We start from the raw sequence: 18,407 nt of genomic DNA, 5'->3' as shown, positions 1-18,407 counted from the left end.
CTGGGGAGGAGGAGGTAGGGACAGGAAGGGAGAGGGGTTCGCCTCTCGGCGAGCCCTGCGCTGCCCTTGGCGGGGCCGGGGGGCTCCGTTGCTCCGGTACAGCGGCCCCTGCGAGCCCCCCGGGCCGGGGAGTGGGCGCAGATCCAGCCCCTGGCTCCGTTTCTGCAGCTCCTCCTCGGGCATCTCCAAGCGCTTCCAGGTGCTAAACCCGTTGCTCGTGGCAAGGGGCAACTTTCTCTAACTGGATTTCACTTTCTTTATCGTGTCAGCTGCGGATGTTAACTTTGGGTGCCTCTTTCTTATTCCCTCAAGCTGCTGTTTAATTTGCCTTTCTCAGTGTATTACATTTGATGGTATTTCTACCATTACGATTAGCTTGAGAGAGCAAGGGTTGTCTTGCAGTGCCTCAGGGAAGCAGAACCCTCGTGTTTGCATGAATTACTTTGTAGCTAGATCGAAGTAACTCAGAGGTTTGATTTGGGGGTATTTTTGTTATATTTTTTGGTAAAGTTGAATAAGAACACAGAAGTAGTGCTATTTTTCTTTTCACATTGCCTTTCCTTTGCATGCATGTATGTGACATGATACAATACTTTGTGAATGGTGAGATGCAATAAGCCATTCTTCTACTATGGAATGATATAGGTTGCAAATTGTGCAGCAATCAATTTGAAGAAGTTTGTAATGACAAGTTTTAATGTGTCTGTTTAGTATTAGGTTGTATTTTTTTCTTAACCATTTTTTTTGTAAACATGTCAAATACAGGTAAATGGAAATTGTGGCTTAGGTTTAAAGAAGTACAAGTACCTGACATGATTCAGAAAACCCTCCTTTCTATTGCAGGTTATATCAGCCGTTGTTCTTGAGAGTCCTTGGTCGTGCTGCTTTGTCAGAATTGACCGCATGTGTTTAGATATTTGCCTCCAGATCTTCCGTCGAATATGGCCCTGCTGAAGGGCAGTGCTCCCTGAGAAAAACACTCCTCAAGCAGAATCTCAGCTGTGACAGACTGCTGAGAGTGGTGCTGCAGAAACTATGTAAGCTGGTTTTGCGCTCCTGGAGTAAACATGATGAAAACGGAGTCTTCAGGAGAAAGATCAACCCTCCGAAGTGCCTCTCCTCACAGGAACGCTTACAGAACTGAGTTCCAGGCGCTGAAAAGCACCTTTGACAAACCGAAATCAGATGGAGACCAAAAAGCGAAAGAGGAAGGAGAGGCCTCGCAGAGCAGGGGAAGGAAATATGGCTCAAATGTCAATAGGATTAAGAACTTATTTATGCAGATGGGCATGGAGCCCACTGAAAGTGCTGGAGTTACCCCTAAAACCAGGGGGAAGGGTGGCCCTCCATCACCTCAGAGGCGAATTAGGCCCAAAGAATTTGTAGAAAAAGCAGATGGTTCAATTGTGAAGTTGGAATCATCCGTCTCAGAAAGGATTAGTAGATTTGATACTATCCACGATGGTCCTTCCTATTCTAAGTTTACTGAAACTCGGAAGATGTTTGAGCGAAATGCTCATGAAACGGGACATTCCAATCGCTATTCCCCAAAGAAAGAGAAAGTCGTTTCCAATGAGCTTCCGGATGAGTGGTGCAGCTCGAAGTCTCACAGGGGCAGCACCGATTCACTGGACAGTCTTAGCCCAAGGACAGAGACTGTCTCTCCAACTGTGAGTCAGCTCAGCGCAGTTTTTGAAAACACTGACTCACACAATGTAATTGTTGTAGAAAAGTCGGAAAACAACGAAGAGTACTCTGTAACTGGTCACTATCCGTTAAACCTTTCATCTACTGTTGCAAATATCTCTTCCCCGGTTGCAAACCTTGAGGGTTTCAGTCCTTTGAAAGATGCCAGCACGTGGTCTCCCCCAGCCAAACAGAGTACAGGCATGATGTCTGTTGAGAACTCTCAGCAGAATAGTGCGCCTTCAACACCAAGACAGAAGACATCCACAGGCACTGCGGCAGGTTCAACAACAACTGAAGAAATAAAGAAGAGTACAGAGGCTGCTTCTGCTGAGGGCTCTGCAGTGAGTCAACAGGATTTGGTCAGCGTGCTTGACAGCGAAAAATCTGTGGACAGCTGTGTGAGGAGTAGGTCAAAAATAGAGACAGAAGGTTTGTTGCAACAAAAGGAACAGTTGGAACTTTCAGAGGCTGTCTTTGATAGACCTGAAGCTGCAGGATTACCAAGAAATGTAGCTTCAGGTGGTGATTTTGCCACAGATGCTGTTTCAGATGCTACTGAGTCCCATTATGATGAGGCAAGTGAAAAAGAAGTGCATGAAGATGTGAATAATTTTCAGAGTTCCCATGTGTACATGCACTCTGACTACAATGTGTATCGGGTACGATCGAGATATAATTCTGACTGGGGAGAGACAGGTACAGAACAGGATGATCAGGATGACAGTGACGAGAATAACTGTTATGAACCTGATATGGAATATTCTGAAATTAATGGATTGCCAGATGAAGATGAAATACCAGCCAACAGAAAAATACAGTTTAGCCGTGCTCCAATCAAGGTAAAGTTTCCCGTTCTTTTTCTGCAGTTTGGTTTGCTTTCAAATGCAGCTTTATTTGAGGTAGATTTTGACAGCTGATCTGGGCTCTGAAAAGATCGCAGAGGATCTTTTGATACACGTTTTTATTACAGTCAGCCAGCAAGTGTAATCTTAAATGAAGTAAGGAAGCTGAGCTTTGAGCTTGTGTCATTTCCTGGACTATTTGATGGCTGACTAAGCCAGCAGAAATTGGGAATGACAGCTGGGTCTGTGAAGTTTGAGAATTTTAACATGCATGTTTTGATTTATATGGTTGAACTGTAATCACATGGTGAGATGTAGAAGTGGTTATTTGGTGGCCTTGTGTTGCTTGCTTTTTTTCATTTGAAATCACAGCTTCTTGAGATTGAATGGCTTTTCTTCAGCTGTCATCAGATGTTCTTTAAAGTTGTGGTATTTTAAACTGCCATGAAATATAATGTGATTCTGTCTCACTGGTAGGGGAGTTAATATTCTGCATCTGAATTAGTATCTTTTCTAGTAGCATGGTCACTTTTTTAAAACTTTAAAGCAATATATGTGTATCTAGTGTATCTTAGTGCTACGGAAAGGCAGAAGTCAATTGATTGAAATACCTAATGAAGGGTGGCTTTTTTTGCAATGCCTTTTGGTTTACTCTGTAAGTACCTTGAAATTACAGCTAAGAATGTTGTTTCAAGTACTTTCAGATCAGGAAGGAATAACTAGTCATGTTTTGTTGTACTGTCTTTTCACTGCTGAGTCTCAGGATTAAGTGTAAAAATATTTTACTTTCAAGTTGGTTTTAGTGCATGTGGTCTCAAATGGGCAATTCAGAAGCATAGTCATTTTTCCAGAAATGGCTCTTGAAACAGCCATATGTCGTGGAGCACTTGAAATCTAAACATTTTTAAATTAAAAAAATGTAATTGAAATTGACTGCATTTTCATTGTATGATTTTAGCAATGAAAATTACCAACATCAATAAGCAGAAGTTTAACTATCAAACTTGAAGTAAGGCAAATCTGCATTTGTACCACCTGTGGTTTAAGTTAGGGTAAGATATGTATCTGTATTAGGAAATTTTCATCTGAATGAAGGAACCAGGTTTTCACATCTGTTTATTGGGGTGAAGGGAGGGGAATGGCCTTGTGTTCTTCATGCTTCAAAAAGACCATTTTTTACACTGAAAGAAAATATCCGAAGCCAAGAGCATGGATTTTTTAAAATGTTGTTTTGGTAGTATTTTATTCAGGCTTGCGTCATGGACCAAAAATTCTAACAGTGTTTGTGCTCCCTCTAGTTTGTTCCCATAATTAAGATAACTGGTTTTTAAAAAATTTTCTTGACATGAAGTAAAGTTTTATTACAAAGGATTATGGAAGTGGTCCCCCCCACCTTCTTCCCCTGCAGGCTATAACGGAGAGACAAGATGGTGTTCTCTCTTCTGAAAGATGATGTGCAGATTATGTGCAGAGGTTTGCTTTGTCATATTTATTATGGTTCCAACAGATAAAAATCCAGGAAGTGACCCCACTGATTTTATTCTTGAGATGTTCAGATTCTTCTGCTGTCACTGTTGGCTCTTTCACAACAGAAACATCCTTACTTCAGAATACTGCTGTCATTTCTCTGAATCATGCTGTCATGCCAAGTACTACAAGAGTATTTTCTCAATTATTTAGTTATAAATTTTTCTTTCCTTCTCACGTTTTTCATGCTGTGTTCATTTCAGATTACATATTATCAAGTAATAATAATGGTCCATCAGGAAAATGCTCTAAAAGTCATTTGTGTAAATAATAAAAGAGTACATTTGTCATGGTTTTAAGCATAAAGCACTCTTAACAAGATTATCCAAAGCAAAAGAATCTTTGCTTTAATTATTTTAGCATCTTTATTGTAGATAGGAAGAAACGAGAAGAAAAGCTGCATTGAGAGAGGACAGCGTAGGAGGGATTGGGAAGTTTGGGAGATCCCCTGCTTTTTGTCCCGTGTGCCTCCAGTGCATGCAATCTGTTAGTCACATGAGGAAACAGAAGTGGGACCGTGTGGAAGGCTTGCACGAGGAGGACGAAGTGCAGTGAGAGGTGTGGAAGATTAAAAGCTGCTTCTCGAGCCTTCCTCACTTTTCTTCGCTGCGCACTATAATTCCCTCGGTGGTGTCAAGCAGCCTAAGCCTGGGCAAGCTGCCAGTGGCGTCGGGTCACTGCCTGGCCATGCTGCTGCAGGCAGGGGACACAGGAAGGGCAGCTGGAGAATCCCCCGGTGGGTCCTCGGAGGCTTGCAGATCTCTGGGGTCCTGTGCTGCCTCTCTGACAGCACTGCCAGTTCAGCACACTGCTCAGAGGTTGTGAACTGGCTCTGGCAAGCGGTTTTTGCCCAGCAGGTGGGTATCAGAGAGCAGCACAGAGGGCAAGGGGGACTTGCGTTCTGTCACCTTGCACAGTGCTAGCGGATGAATTTACCTGATTGCTCCCTGTACCCACCTGTTACGTGGGAATGATGCTTGCTAGCTGAATAGACAGCAACTATGTAAGATTTTTTTCTGACCTAGGCAATTTTGTGTGTTAGTGGGCATAATTAGTTTCGTTAATACTTTCCTGAATGTCATCTCATGCATAGCATAACTGACAGGAAAATACAAAGCAATGCAGGAATGTTTTCTGAACTGTTGAAAACTGATTCGTCTTTTAAAATTAAGAAATTTGTACTTAGCTGCAAGATAGTGGTGTGAAAAGCTCAACCCAAACTCTAGATGCTTAGCACTGATTTCATAGTATCGTACATCCATTCTCCTCCTACAGGTGAACTCTGAAATAATTAACAAAATTGGCATTTGAATGTGTAACCTGTGAAATGAGTGGGTAGTTATTGCCATAAAGTTGTTACTTGAAGGTCTCAACAGGTTTAGATAAACATCTTTGAACTTTTTTTTCCAAGGGATTTTTCAGGTAGACGTGTAAGAAGTTAATGGCAAGACTGCTGAGACTGAAGAGCAAAGAGATTTCACTTATCACCAAGGGGAATCCTTTCTGTCCCTTTAGGGGAAATGCTGTGGATTATGAGATGTAGTGAAGTATAGGTGGAGGGATGAATAAATAAAATCTTACTCATCAAACTGATAAAGATTGAATTATGCTCACCTCCCAAGCAGGAAAAAGACCCAGTTATTGAGAAACTCGCTATAAAGAGAAAGACTCGAGTCAGAGTATGCAGGAAATTCTACTCCGTTACAGTCTGTAATTTCGCTATCACAGATCCCATGCTCCATGGGCCATTTACTCTGCTCTAGGATTATGGGATATGTTTGCTGATCTCATCTCTGTTGAAAGTCCCTTTAGGAGTAGGTGGCTGCCCAGGGACCATTGCAGGCTTGGAGAGTTTCTAGGTATTTGGAGTGTGGCATCGCTGATGTGAGCAGTTGTGGGCGTCTGTGGGAGCTTAAGTCAGCTTGGTGCCGTTCAATAAAAAATAGCATAAAAGGGCCCAAGAGTTTGTGCTGTTAGGGGCAGTGGGCATGAGTGCATTACTAAACAAGGGATGTGCACATTGATACAGCAGCTGATATGAGTGTTTATATAGTGATATAGGGGCCTTCACCAGCACCGTTCTTGTGTTAAGGTATTGTGTTTCTGCTCAGGGACAGAACCGAAACTCTCCAAGGCAAGCATAGGAGATATAGAGGTTAAGGAAATGTGGTGAGGAAAAAAAATACCCTGGTTTTGCTGGGGATGCTTTTCTACACAAAAAAAGCAGAAACTTGGTGATTTATTGACCTTTGGTCGAGTTTTGCAGGGTTTCCTGAAGGTTGGGTTATATGCCGCTTCCCAAACATTGTGGGCTAATTGGACAAAGTTTGTCAGTACTGCAAAATTTGTTAGCTCGTGGCTTTCCACACCCTAGCAAATGGAAATGTATTCATTGTTCAAATCACAGTCCTTTTTGAGACATGTTTCTTCCATACTGGATAAAATTAGGATGGAAGAGTAACATTCACCTCATCTCCTCTCTCCAAGTCCAGAATATCTGGTGTCTTGATACCTGATGGCTGCATCTTGAGTTAGTGCCCTGTTTCTGGCTCTAGGTACATATTAAACTATTTAAAGCTGTTAGCAGCAATTGGTGTCTCCTGCTGAGCCTCCTTTTGCAACCTTCTGCTCCCCTGACTAAGCTAAGGGGTTGAGGAGGGTTGGGTAGTATGTGACCATATGGCACACAGCAGGTCACTTGTGGTGCAGCGAGGGGTTTTAGGTCTAGCTGCTGCTGCAGTTTTCAGGGTTCCGTAAAGCTTCCTTAGGGCGCAGTGGTGGTGAAGGGACCTCTCTGAGTTTTGGGGTCGATGGGAGAGAGGGTAACATGACCAGAAGGGATATAGCAAATGGCTCTTCCATGCTTCAGCTAATTCCATATGAAGGGATTATGATCACTAGTGCCCAGTATGACTGAATCTTATACTCTACAACACTTCAGTTTTCCAGATTGTGTTTTGTTCAGATGGTCTTCAGGAATTGGAATTTGTGGTTTTGCAAGAAGTGCTGTGACTCTAGTTTAGTGTAAAATATAAGTGACATTTGTATTTAACAGTTGTTTTGAAATTTTTTATGAATTGTAGGGTGATTTTTCCTATTAAAATTCAGTTCAAAGAGCAAGTCTTAGTTATTTCTCATTTCTTTCACTAAAATACATTCAGGAATGTAATTAGTGGTAAAGAAAATCTGAAACAATCTGACACTACTTTGGAAATTTTTACTCCCTAAAATATTGATTATTCTTTGGTAAGCATCAAAATAAAGTATGTTGGAAACACTTTCAAGTTTTAGTATTGAAAAAGAAAATATTTCTTTGCCTGATTCAGTGTTTGCTATGGTATTTACCTGTTGTTAAAATGTTGATGAACTCTTTTGGATCATAGAAATTGTAAGTGAAGGTTACCCATCCACAAGCACTGTACAGTCCCTGGCTCCAAACTTGCCACTGCTTCTGTTCGTGTTTTACTTAAGTGAATATGGAGATGGATTTAAATGACCTCCAGCTCTCCCCTCCAACCTCAGTGAGCGTATGATTCTATAAAAAAAGTAGTGCCAATGGGGATTAGGATAGTTGCTGAAGGCAGATGTGGAAGGTGGGACTTGCAGAAAGATCCTGAGGCTATATTACATTTGAGATTATTACAGAATCTGAGAAATTCATCCACTTTTGAATAGATTAATTAAAAAACCTTACAGATAAAACAAGATGTGTAGCTTCTGAAATCACTGTTTTCCTTTCCTTAAATTTCATTCTCTGCTCCAGCTCTTGTGTCCATACTTTGTTTACAGAGTAGATTGTAGTTTTGACTAAAGCATGAAACTAGTTATGAATTAGGTTTAGACTCTGTCTCCTGTAATGTTGGATAAATCACTGAAGCTTTATGCTGGTATTTTAATTCTGTAAAATGGGCACCAAATTGGTAATTAATTCCATTAATCTCAACTTGTAAAGCAGTTTGACATACTGAGCTATTGCTTGATTTGCTTAAAATGTATGTATTCTGCTACATAAAATGACCTTATACTTTTTGCAGGTATTGTGAAGTATGGAGAATTCTACAGACTTAAGTAGTAATAAAATGTTGTACTGCAAGGGTTGGGGTACTTACCGACTTTGGTTATTTGTAAAAATTATGTAAAACCAGGTTCTTTGTTCTTGTGATAGGATATAAAGAGTTTCTGGGACCTGATCTTTTATTTCAGTTACATTTGTTATGAAAGATCTTGCTATGGAAGGCAGAACTTTTTCTATATATTTGTCAGGGAAAGGAACAAGAAGGAAATATTGAGGATTCAAAGACTGGATGCTCTCTGATAAAGAACAGTAATGGATAAAGCATTCCAGAACAGTTTGCTGTTTGGACTATTAAAGATCAGTGTGTTCTGCGTGGTTATCTCACATGTGAAGTGTATTATTGAGTTGGAACTCTATACTTTCACTGGATATAATTACAGCAATTTCAGGTGCAAAAGAGTTTTCCTGTATTAAGTATACATGGAGTTACTGGAGTACGCAAGATGGCCTGCCACTATATGCTGTGGAGACTTGAACTCTTGTATAGGTCATAATTTCACTACTAATTCTAGGGACCCGTTATTCCTGGATGCAATGTTCACACACAGTTATTGAAATAAAAAGAAATAACGTGGCTTTAAACTGGGGTTTATAAGCATTGAGGACATTCTAGAAGAGCAGTTTGTAGAAACCAAGTTTAGACTGAATAATTGGCATCAGAGATTTATGCAGTTTAGTTTGAAAGGGGTTTCCACTTAAAGGTTTTGAACTTAAAAAATGCAGACTGAGAAACTGTAGGGAAATGGTTTGAAATTAGTTGAACCAAAGAGTAAAGGGAGCTAACAGTGGGGTTCTTGGAACCTCTTTGCTTCAGAATTAGAAAAAGTGCATAGGATTTGCATCCCAAGAAAAAGCAGAATACACAAGCAGAATAATTGCAGACCTAATCAGAAGAAAAGCCTGCCAAAGAGAATATCAGAAGCTAGCCAAGAACTTGCAAGGAGTGGCAGAAGTGGTTGGTTTAAGAAATGAAGACCATCATAGAGTTCAGATGTCTTAAGTGTGAATAAGATGTTGCCAGGAGTCAAGCTGAGTTTGACCTTGTAAAGGAAAATAATCCAAGGAGTAAAAAGCGATTTATTCATTAAAAATGAAACAAGAAAGGAAGCTGGGTGTTATGCAGTGAGCATGAAGTTATGATCAGAGCTGTCATCCCCAGTTTATATTAATATTTTGTCTTCATTTTGGCGCAGTTGGTCATGTTGAACATGGAATCAGGATTAAGAGTGAAATAAAAGTATACATGTGGAAACCCTTACAGTGGAAATTCTTACAGTGAAATGAAGATGAAGCCTAGAAGTTCCTACTGCTCAGGTTTGTAGGGGGTTGGGTGAAAGAAGTTGTTTTATAAAGTCTTGTAGCAAATATTTCAAAACAGAACACTATCAAAATAGAAATGGTATTTAGTGAAGACCAAATGCAGTAGCTGTTTTTCAGAAAGTAGAGAAGAGGTGATTCTGGTAGCTTGAATTTCTTTTTTTAATTTTTTTTTCCTGTGCCAAAGCAATAGGAAAATTTAAAAGAGTCAAAGGCAGAGAGACAAATGGAAAAGTGGAATGCCTGTAAATGGATTTATGAGAAGTAGCATATGTCAGACTAAATTAGTATCTGCCTTTGATAAGATAGAAGACCTTGTTAAAAATTTCAGTAGTTCTGTCTCAGAATGTTGGAGCACACTAATGATGCTTGCTCTTGGAGGAGAGTGGGGAAGCCTTATCATTGCATAGGATTACAGTAAAATACGGGTGACTGGGAGAACTTGAGTAGTGGGAATGGGTTTATGAGCTAAAAACTTCACCGTAAACTGGTGATTCATTTGTAGGAGATAACAGCAAAAGAGAAAGCCACTCTGACTCGCTCACACAGAATGACAGCAGTAACCCACGGTGCAATGCAGCTGTGAGGAAGGTAAATGGCATTCTAGATACATGAAGCAAAATATTTTGGTAGCAGTAGGGAATTGTGAGTGTCATTTTATAACTCACTAAGGAGACTTCATCTGGAACATGTCTGGTGGATTCTGCTCAAGGCAAGTGAGTTTTCAGGAAGAGCTGCTGCAACTTGCTGCTCTTGTCTGGCTTTTTCTTGGTTAATTCTATCATCAGATGGGGCTTGAGAAATTTATCTTGCTCAGTGAGGGATAAAAAAGTCTGAAAAAGAGCATAATTGCATCTCTGGTATATTCACATAATTGCATCCCTGGTATATTCATAAGGAAAAAGCACCTGAAGGCTAAAGGGCAGCGTTCCACTTGTAAGGTGGAACTGATAATTTTCCAACTAAGATAAAAGAATTGTAGTAGCAGGCACTCTTTTCCTATGTTCCTAATAGACTACTGTGTTGTCTAATGGTGTCTGTTAATTCTGTTAAGGTTTGGAATTTCCTTCAGCACTGTTGAACCAAAAATTCAGACCACAAATAATCTATTTAAAAAGTACATGATGTTCCTGTAAGTAAATGATGAAAAGTGATAGCTATTATTCTGTGGTGTCCTTTTTTTTTTTTTATATAGAAAGTATTCTAGTGAGAGCAGAAGTTAATTTTACTCAGAGTTGATTCAGACAACCTGTCAGATCACTCGAGTATTTCCATATGATAAAAGTAAGTGGAAAGTGTGAATGCAGAATTTATCTCTGAAACCCGTTTGCCTTGCATTATTACATATACAGCTGCACTTCTTAGTGTACACACATCTGTAACTTTTTATGTTTCTCTCTCTGGTTTCCATCTGCCTTAGTATTCGGTGTGTAATCTCAAGGGCATAAGATGCTGGTTCACATTGAAAGGATATCTTTTAATATTCAGACTATGTTGCGTGTAGACCTAGGGCTTTTTATTTTATCAAATACCTGTATTTCAAATTTACTACTCACATTATTTGTTTAAAAGCAATAAGCTAGAGAGGCTTTTAAAAGTCAGGGTATCAAACTCACGTCTAATTCATCTAGATCATGGCCTTATGATAAAAAAACATCCCAAAGTTTTATCCAGTTTGTAATAATCTTCACATCTTTATAAGCTTGCAGTCATCTTTAAGATGGACTCTTCACGTATTAGATTCTGTATATATGTAGATTCTGACATATTTAAATACTTACCTGTTAGCTTTGCTGCCTTAGAAGTCCAAAGATACCTGTTCATTAATGTAGACTTGGGTTATTGTCCAGTAGATTTTATTTTGCATGGACTGAATAATAAACAGAATACTCAGAATATTTTAATACTGTTCTTTTCTTTTCTTTCTTTTTTTTTTTTTTTTTCACAAGGGGAAAACAGAACTAACAAATCTAGAGATTTAGAGAGCTTGAAAAAGCTGGTAACTTAGAAGTGTGGCACAGCGTACTAATGCAAATGAGAATGTTTCAGTATGGTGTTTGTGAGCCTGAGACTACCAGACTATGTAGCTCTTCATTCCTCTTTGCCCAGCCTTTTTCTGTGATGTAGTTGCTCAGTTTTATCTCCCCTCTATTAATCTGGTAAATTGACTAAAAATTACCTTCTTGTTGTTTTGCACGTTTCTTTCATGTTGGTATTTTAGATGAGGAGAGGGAAATACCATTAAACAGAGGGGTGGGGGTTTTTTGTTTCTTTTTCACCTTCTCTCTGTATGGCCAGTAAAACAACTTCCAGCCTTAACAGTTCTAGATCCAAAATAATTGCTAAGACTTACTGTGGTTTACTACAAGTGCATGGTAGTCATTACCAGTAAATTTTGGTTGTTAAAAAGGAGAAGTTATGCTTGACCAACCTCATAAACTTCTACAATGAAATGACTGTCTTGATAGATGAGGGGAGAGCAATGGATCTTGTCTACACTCATTTCAGGGAAGCTTTAGACATAACATCCTCGTAGAGAAGCTGATGAAATAGGGGCTGGATGAGCAGGCAGTGAGGTGGATTGATAACTGGCTGAACAGAGAAGTGAGCAGATGGGAACCTCATGAAGTTGAACAGGGAGAGTCCTGCATCAGGAGAAAAAGTCCCATGCACAAGTATATGCTGGGGGCCACCTGACTGGAAAGTGACTTTGCAGAAAGGGTTCTTGGGTCCTAGAGAACACCAAGTTGAACATGAGCCAGCAATGTGCCTTTGTAGCACAGAAGGCTGATGGTATCCTGGGCTGCATTAAGACTGTTGCCAGGCCAGTTGAGGAAGGTGATCCTTACCCTCTGCTCAGTGCTGGTGAGGCCATAGCTGGAGTTCTGGGTCCTGTTCTGCGCTCCCCAGTACAAGACTGGAGAGAATGCAGTGAAAGCACCTAAAGATGATGAAGGGTCTGAAGCATAGAATCATAGAATGATTTGGGTTGGAAGGGACCTTAAGGATCATCTAGTTCCAACTCCCCTGCCATGGGCAGGGACACCTTCCACTAGACCTGGTTGCTCAAAGCCCCGTCCAACCTGGCCTTGAACACTGCCAGGGAGGGGGCAGCCACAGCTTCTCTGGGCAACCTGTGCCAGTGTCTCACCACCCTCACAGTGAGGAGCTTCTTCCTTACATCTAATCTAAATCTGCCCTCTTCCAGGATAAAGCCTATCACAAGATGTCCTTGTAAAAAGTCCCTCTCCAGCTTCCTTGTAGGCCTCTCTAAGATACTGGAAGGTTGTTATAATGTGTTTCCAGAGCCTTCTCTTCTGCAGGCTGAATGACCCTGACTCTCTCAGCCTGTTCTTACAGGGGGGGTGCTTCAGCCCCTTAATCATCTTTGTGGCCCTTCTCTGGACTCGCTCCAACAGCTCCATGTCCTTCTTGTGTTGGGGGCCCCAGAGCTGAACACAACACTCCAGGTGGGGTCTCACAAGAGTGGAGTAGAGCAGGAGAATTGCTTCCCTTGACCTCCTGGTCACACTTCTTTTGATGCAGGCTGGGATATGGTTGGCTTTCTGGGCTGCAAATGTACATTGCCAGGTCATGTTGAGCTTCTTAACAGTGAACACCCTAAGTCCTCTACAGGGCTGCTTCTCAATCCATTCTCCACTCAGCCTGTATTTGTGCTTGGCATTCCCCCTATGCTCTCCTATGAGGAAGAGCTGAGGGAACTGGAACTATTTAACCTAGAGAAGAGAAGGCTCAAGGGCAATGTTATTGATGTGTATAAATACCTGAAGAGAGAGTGCAAAGAACATGGAGTCAAGCTCTTTCCAGGAATGCTCAGTGACAGAGACAATAGGAACCAACTGAAATACAGGAGGTTCCCTCTGAACATCAGGAAACAATTTTTCTCTGTGATGGTGACTGAGCAATGGCACAGGTTGCCCAGAGAGCTTTTGGAGACTCCATTCTTAGAGATATCAAAAGCTGTCTGGACAATGGTCCTGGGCAACCAGTTCTAGGTGGTCCTGCTTGAGCAGGGGGTTTGGACCAGATGACTTCAACCGTTCTGTGTTTCTATGGCTTCATTTAAATCAGAAGAAAATTATTTTCCTGGTAGTGAACTTTGGCAAAGGAAGCAGCTAAGTTGCATCCAAAACAAATTATTTTAATTTTATTATTTGTAAAACATAACTACGTGACCTCTCACATAATTTATCAAATTATAAGAGCGCATGGTTTTGCAAATCCAAAGGTGGTACAGCAGCTCCAGTAGGTTTTTTCTGATTGTACTAGTTAATGTTGAAATATATATGAATACTTTAACAAGAGCTCATTGAATACATCTTCAGTTTTTACCCGTGATTACAGATAGTTATGTTTTGTTTACAGACTGATAGTAGCATTTTAATGTTTCCTGTTAATGAGAACCTAGACCCACCACTGTCAATCAAAATAGTTAAGAAAGGATTTTAAGGTTTTTTTGGATATACTTTGTTGTATTATAGTATGAGCAGATTGACCTAACTTTATAAGTAATATTTAAAAATGAAAAAAAATATCAGGAAGTGTTTAAGCAGCTATCATTAGTTAAATATTTATGATTAAGAGGAGAAATTAAAACCAGCCTATACTAAAAGGAAACTGTTGAGGTATATTCATTTGCAGCAGAGGCAAAGCCCACTAACGTTATATACTGCATATAGCAGTAGCTAAAGTCTGTATGGCTGTTGCTGTCCTGCAGCAGAGTAAGCCTTGGTTGTAACAGGAACGTGAAGCTGAGCACTCGGTTGAGGCTGAATACTTAAAATCTGTGGTCAGACTGGTAAATAATTTTGCACTGTGCTGTACACCTTCAGTACAATCTTAAAATTACTTCATAAAATGTACCAAGCTGCTGGCATTGTCTAGTTTATCTATTAAATCCTTCTGATAATGATGGAGAGGCATTTTGGTGATTTTTATAAAGATCCAGGACTCCCAGAGAGAAGGCAGTGCATATGACTGAAGATGACCAATAGCGATTTATAAGACATGAGAGAGATTAGTGGGGAGTTTTTTGAGTAGTACTTTGAATGAAGGTATTGAAGCTCAAAGACAGCGAGTAGTATAAAGTAAATTGTTCTTCACTCATTTGGCTTAAAAGTGAATCTGTTAAAGCAAGCCTCTTGTGCCCATATATGATTTATGTTACTTATTTTCTTTTTCTAGTCCAGAGGGTCACTTGTGTTTCTAAGCCCTGGAGAACCCGTGTAGTTAATCCATGCTGTTAAGAACTACACATTTCTGAGCTTGAGAAAGCTGGATTTAGCTTCCAACAGCACAGTGATGAGGACCATGATGGAGCAGTGGGGGTCTCCTACCCCAGCCAGGTGATGGGGTGGGAGGGCAGGCTGAGTCAGAGCCTCCTCAGCACCCTGCCTGGCTGGGTCCTGCCCCAACTTTCATAAGCCAATGCAGGTGGTACGTGGTAGTGCTGCACCTGAAGCATTTTATGACTCCAAGAAGCTGTAGGGCAGGCAGATGTTTCTATCTGATCTCACTCTTTGCTTTTGATAGCTTGCTTCTTTATTGTGCAAGACAACAAAATTTAGATGTGCCATATGTTCCATCACAGTTTTCCTTAAAACTGTGGCTAACACCTGAGAGGAGAGGAAGCATCTTCTCTGGACCATGCTTCATCTGGCCACCCCTTTTTAGAAGATACACTTGTACACCTAGAAAAGTAAGAATTAAAAGAACAAACTTATTTGTGTATGCAGCTACTTGAATAGCAAATACTCTAGTGGTAATTCACAAAAGGCTTTGAAAGACAAATTTTTTAAGTCTTAAAAACTCTGTAATTTATTCTTACTCTTAGAAACATTATGTTTATCATGTATGGGGCTTGCTTTAGCCACAAGAATTTTTGTAGTACAAGGTAAACCTGCCAGGAGTGTGTAGTAAAAATTTTTATTAAGGGCAAGCATGGCGTGACTGCTCTCTGGTATAAGGTATTTTTTGTTCTCTTTTAAACAAGAGTGGTACTATAATCATGAAATACTAGAACAAATTCTTTGTCTTTTATTAGCACTGGAATTCCAAGATACAACATCACTTGGTGACTTGCTGAATAATAGTTGTCTTTTAATGACTGGCTTGGATTACTTTGAAAGTGAAGGTCAAAATTTTATCTTTTGTTTCACTATCTGAAAAAAACACCAGCAGCAGAAGAAAAGGAGGACTGTCCCTCATCCCCCTTGTAGACCTCAGGTTTGATTAAGTTTCTGAAATGAAAAAAATGCAGTTGTAGAATAACTTATGTTTAAAATACCTTACTTTGAATCAACTGCTTCTGCTAATATCTGTATTTGGTGCAGACATCAGTGTTACCATCAGAAATAAGGTATGTTCGTGACTTCCTGACATTGTGTAGCCCTTTGTCATGCTACCATCAAGAACTCAACCAGTAAATTAGCTAAGTAGTACTGATAGCAGATTTCCAGGAGTTATACCACCAGTTCTGATTCAGTTCACTGAGCAAGAATTCTTCACGGCACATGATGGCACATCAAACTGAACTATACTCGTAATATGCAAACTATACTGTACAAGTCTGGCAGACAACAAGTGCTGGAAACAATCACCTGTCGTCTTCTGCACCATTTGGTTAGCACACAGGGACTAGAAGATGAGGTATCAGCATGCACTGATAACAGGGCAGCTGGGCAGACACAAAGGTGGCAATGACCTGAAGAAGCACACAGATACTTATTTTTCTGCTCTTATGCCACACTTGGCAGTGCTGAACAGAGTGTGGGCATCAAGAGAGCTGCAAAACTGACAGGCAGCGCTTCCTTTTCTCACGGGTGTGTGGCAGCAAGTAAACTCAAAAGAGGCAAATGTGAATGGGAACATTTGGAACATACAAAACTTGAGAGTGATGTAATACAGTGAAATAAGGTGGCACAGTGTTAAAATTGTCAAATTGAGATGGCTTAGGGAGTTTTTCTTAAAGATGGAAGCATAATTATGACCACTAAAAGCTGACCATTCTGCATGAATGGCCAGTGCATGTGCCACTCTGCTAGGCTGTTTTTAGCTAAGATCATAACAACATCCATGTCATGGAATAAAGGGACTTAAACTGTTTGGGGTATGTTATCACAGCACTGTTGAAGTTTAGTTGTGTTCATGTCTGCAGATCCTCTTCAGTGACTTAGCAATATTTTACCTATTTTGCAGTCTCATCTTACTGATGTGTTGATCTGCACTACAAAGATATCTCTTAATTTCATGTCATGGTTAAGGAAAAATGTATAACTTCATCTACAGTCTGCTGTAAGAGAAAGATTCAACAGTTAATCAGCTAGAAGAAAGCGAACCAAAAAAAGGAAGCAACAGCAAACTATCTGTGATGAAACAACACAATCTGAGAATTGTGGGGGGTATGGGTCTTTGCTCTGCTCTGACTGTTTCCCCAAAAGCAACCAGCCCTAGGAATTGCAGCCTGTTCTGCAAGGAGCCTAAACCACTGCACTGTAGTCTGCTGTCTAATTATACTAAGTACTGGTGGGATGGTCCCTTCATCCAGTTACAAGGCTTGTGTCAGAAAACGTCTACTTCAGGTAGATCTCATAATGAAACCATGATCTGATGCTTTGCTGGAAACAGTTTCAATGTCTGGTAGTATTCAAACAAATGGAAAGCTACTTTGATAAGAAAGCTAATGAATGAAAGTTCCTAACTTTCAGTATTTTTGATGTATAACTAAAAAATCCTGCATTTTTGGGTGACAGTTTATAACAAAAAAAAGTGTAGTGTCTTCAGCTGAAAGCACTTTAGTTTAATTACTAGTCAGTGAGTCTCCTTTGTGTGGTCACATCCCAACTCTGTAAGCCGATCAAGGAGGTACTCAGACAACCTTTGCTACCACTTAACAGGGTTTCTTACTGATTTTGGAGTGCACATACATCATCTCATGAAGGCTCACAGCTTTTTCAGGTGTGTTGTGAATCTGTAATCAAATTTTATAAAAAAGCTTTGGCTTGTCCATGCAGTTAGTAAACGAGCTTGGAGAAGGGATAACCATCTTTGGAACATGTGCCTAGGAAGGGGACATGGACCCCCTTCCATCATTTTCTAGGAGAGTGTCTACCTAAACATTACACTGTGGGTTACATTGTGTGTTCTTTCACTCTTTCTGTTGAATGTGGGACCATGAGAACTGTCTGTACAGAAAGAATTTGCAGGTTCTGGCAGTAGAAGAAGACAAGGACAAAAACGATTGTGTAGCTCCATATTGAGACTGTTCCCCTTTGGCACTGGGGGCAGCTTTGAGATCGGAGATGTGCTGAAAGACTCATTAAAATGAAATAGATAAGGAGCTATTAGACTTAGAAAGAGATTCTTTGACTTAAAGGGAATTTAATTTTAACTCCCACATAGCAGATGAGTGTTACAACTACTTGGCCTTTTATACGAACCACACCACTGTCATCTCTTTCTTTCCTGGATAGGCTTTCACAAAGAGTTAGATATTTCCCTTTTTTTTTTTTTTTGATCAAATGCAACAGTTGCCTGCCATCAGGAGGCGGGTGTAGGCTTTGAGCATTAGCTTTTTGCAGTTATTATTAGGGCTGTAAGTTAGAAGAAGTAGTGAGAGAGACTGCAGTACTTCATAAATTGATTGTTGACTTGGCAGAGCCTTGGTTGGTGTTTGTGTTTACTTTGTGGAGCTGTATGTAAGCCAATGTAACTTAATTTCCCTTTGGATTATGTGGGGGTTTTAAGTGCTCAACTCCAGATTTTTAGTTTAGTCAGTACATAAATGTGTTTTTGTTTGACCAGCAGGTAAGACCATAAACGCCTTACTGGATTGTAGTCTCCAGTTAGTGATAATAAATAGACTCCTCTTCTGGATGCTCTTCCATCTTGTTTTCTTCAGTCGCAATATCAGCTGAAACATGACTTTCTTTTTAGGT

General features: G+C 40.2%; 1 protein-coding gene across 5 annotated transcripts in view; it reads left to right on the top strand.

Annotated features, from left to right (window-relative positions):
* Positions 1-847: 847 nt before the first annotated feature.
* Positions 848-18,407, top strand: part of PPP1R9A (protein phosphatase 1 regulatory subunit 9A) — a 147,546-nt gene continuing 129,986 nt past the window's right edge. For all 5 annotated transcript variants that reach the window (XM_026843254.1, XM_026843253.1, XM_026843252.1 and 2 more), the window contains exon 1: positions 848-2,528. In XM_026843254.1, the coding sequence (XP_026699055.1) occupies positions 1,068-2,528 (1,461 nt within the window). In that variant the 5' untranslated portion in view covers positions 848-1,067. The remainder of the gene's footprint in view (positions 2,529-18,407) is intronic.

This window comes from Athene cunicularia (genome assembly GCF_003259725.1).
Source record: "Athene cunicularia isolate RWA chromosome 2 unlocalized genomic scaffold, athCun1 chr2_part1, whole genome shotgun sequence".
Lineage (NCBI taxonomy): Eukaryota > Metazoa > Chordata > Aves > Strigiformes > Strigidae > Athene > Athene cunicularia.
This window is presented reverse-complemented; position numbering and strand designations above follow the sequence as displayed.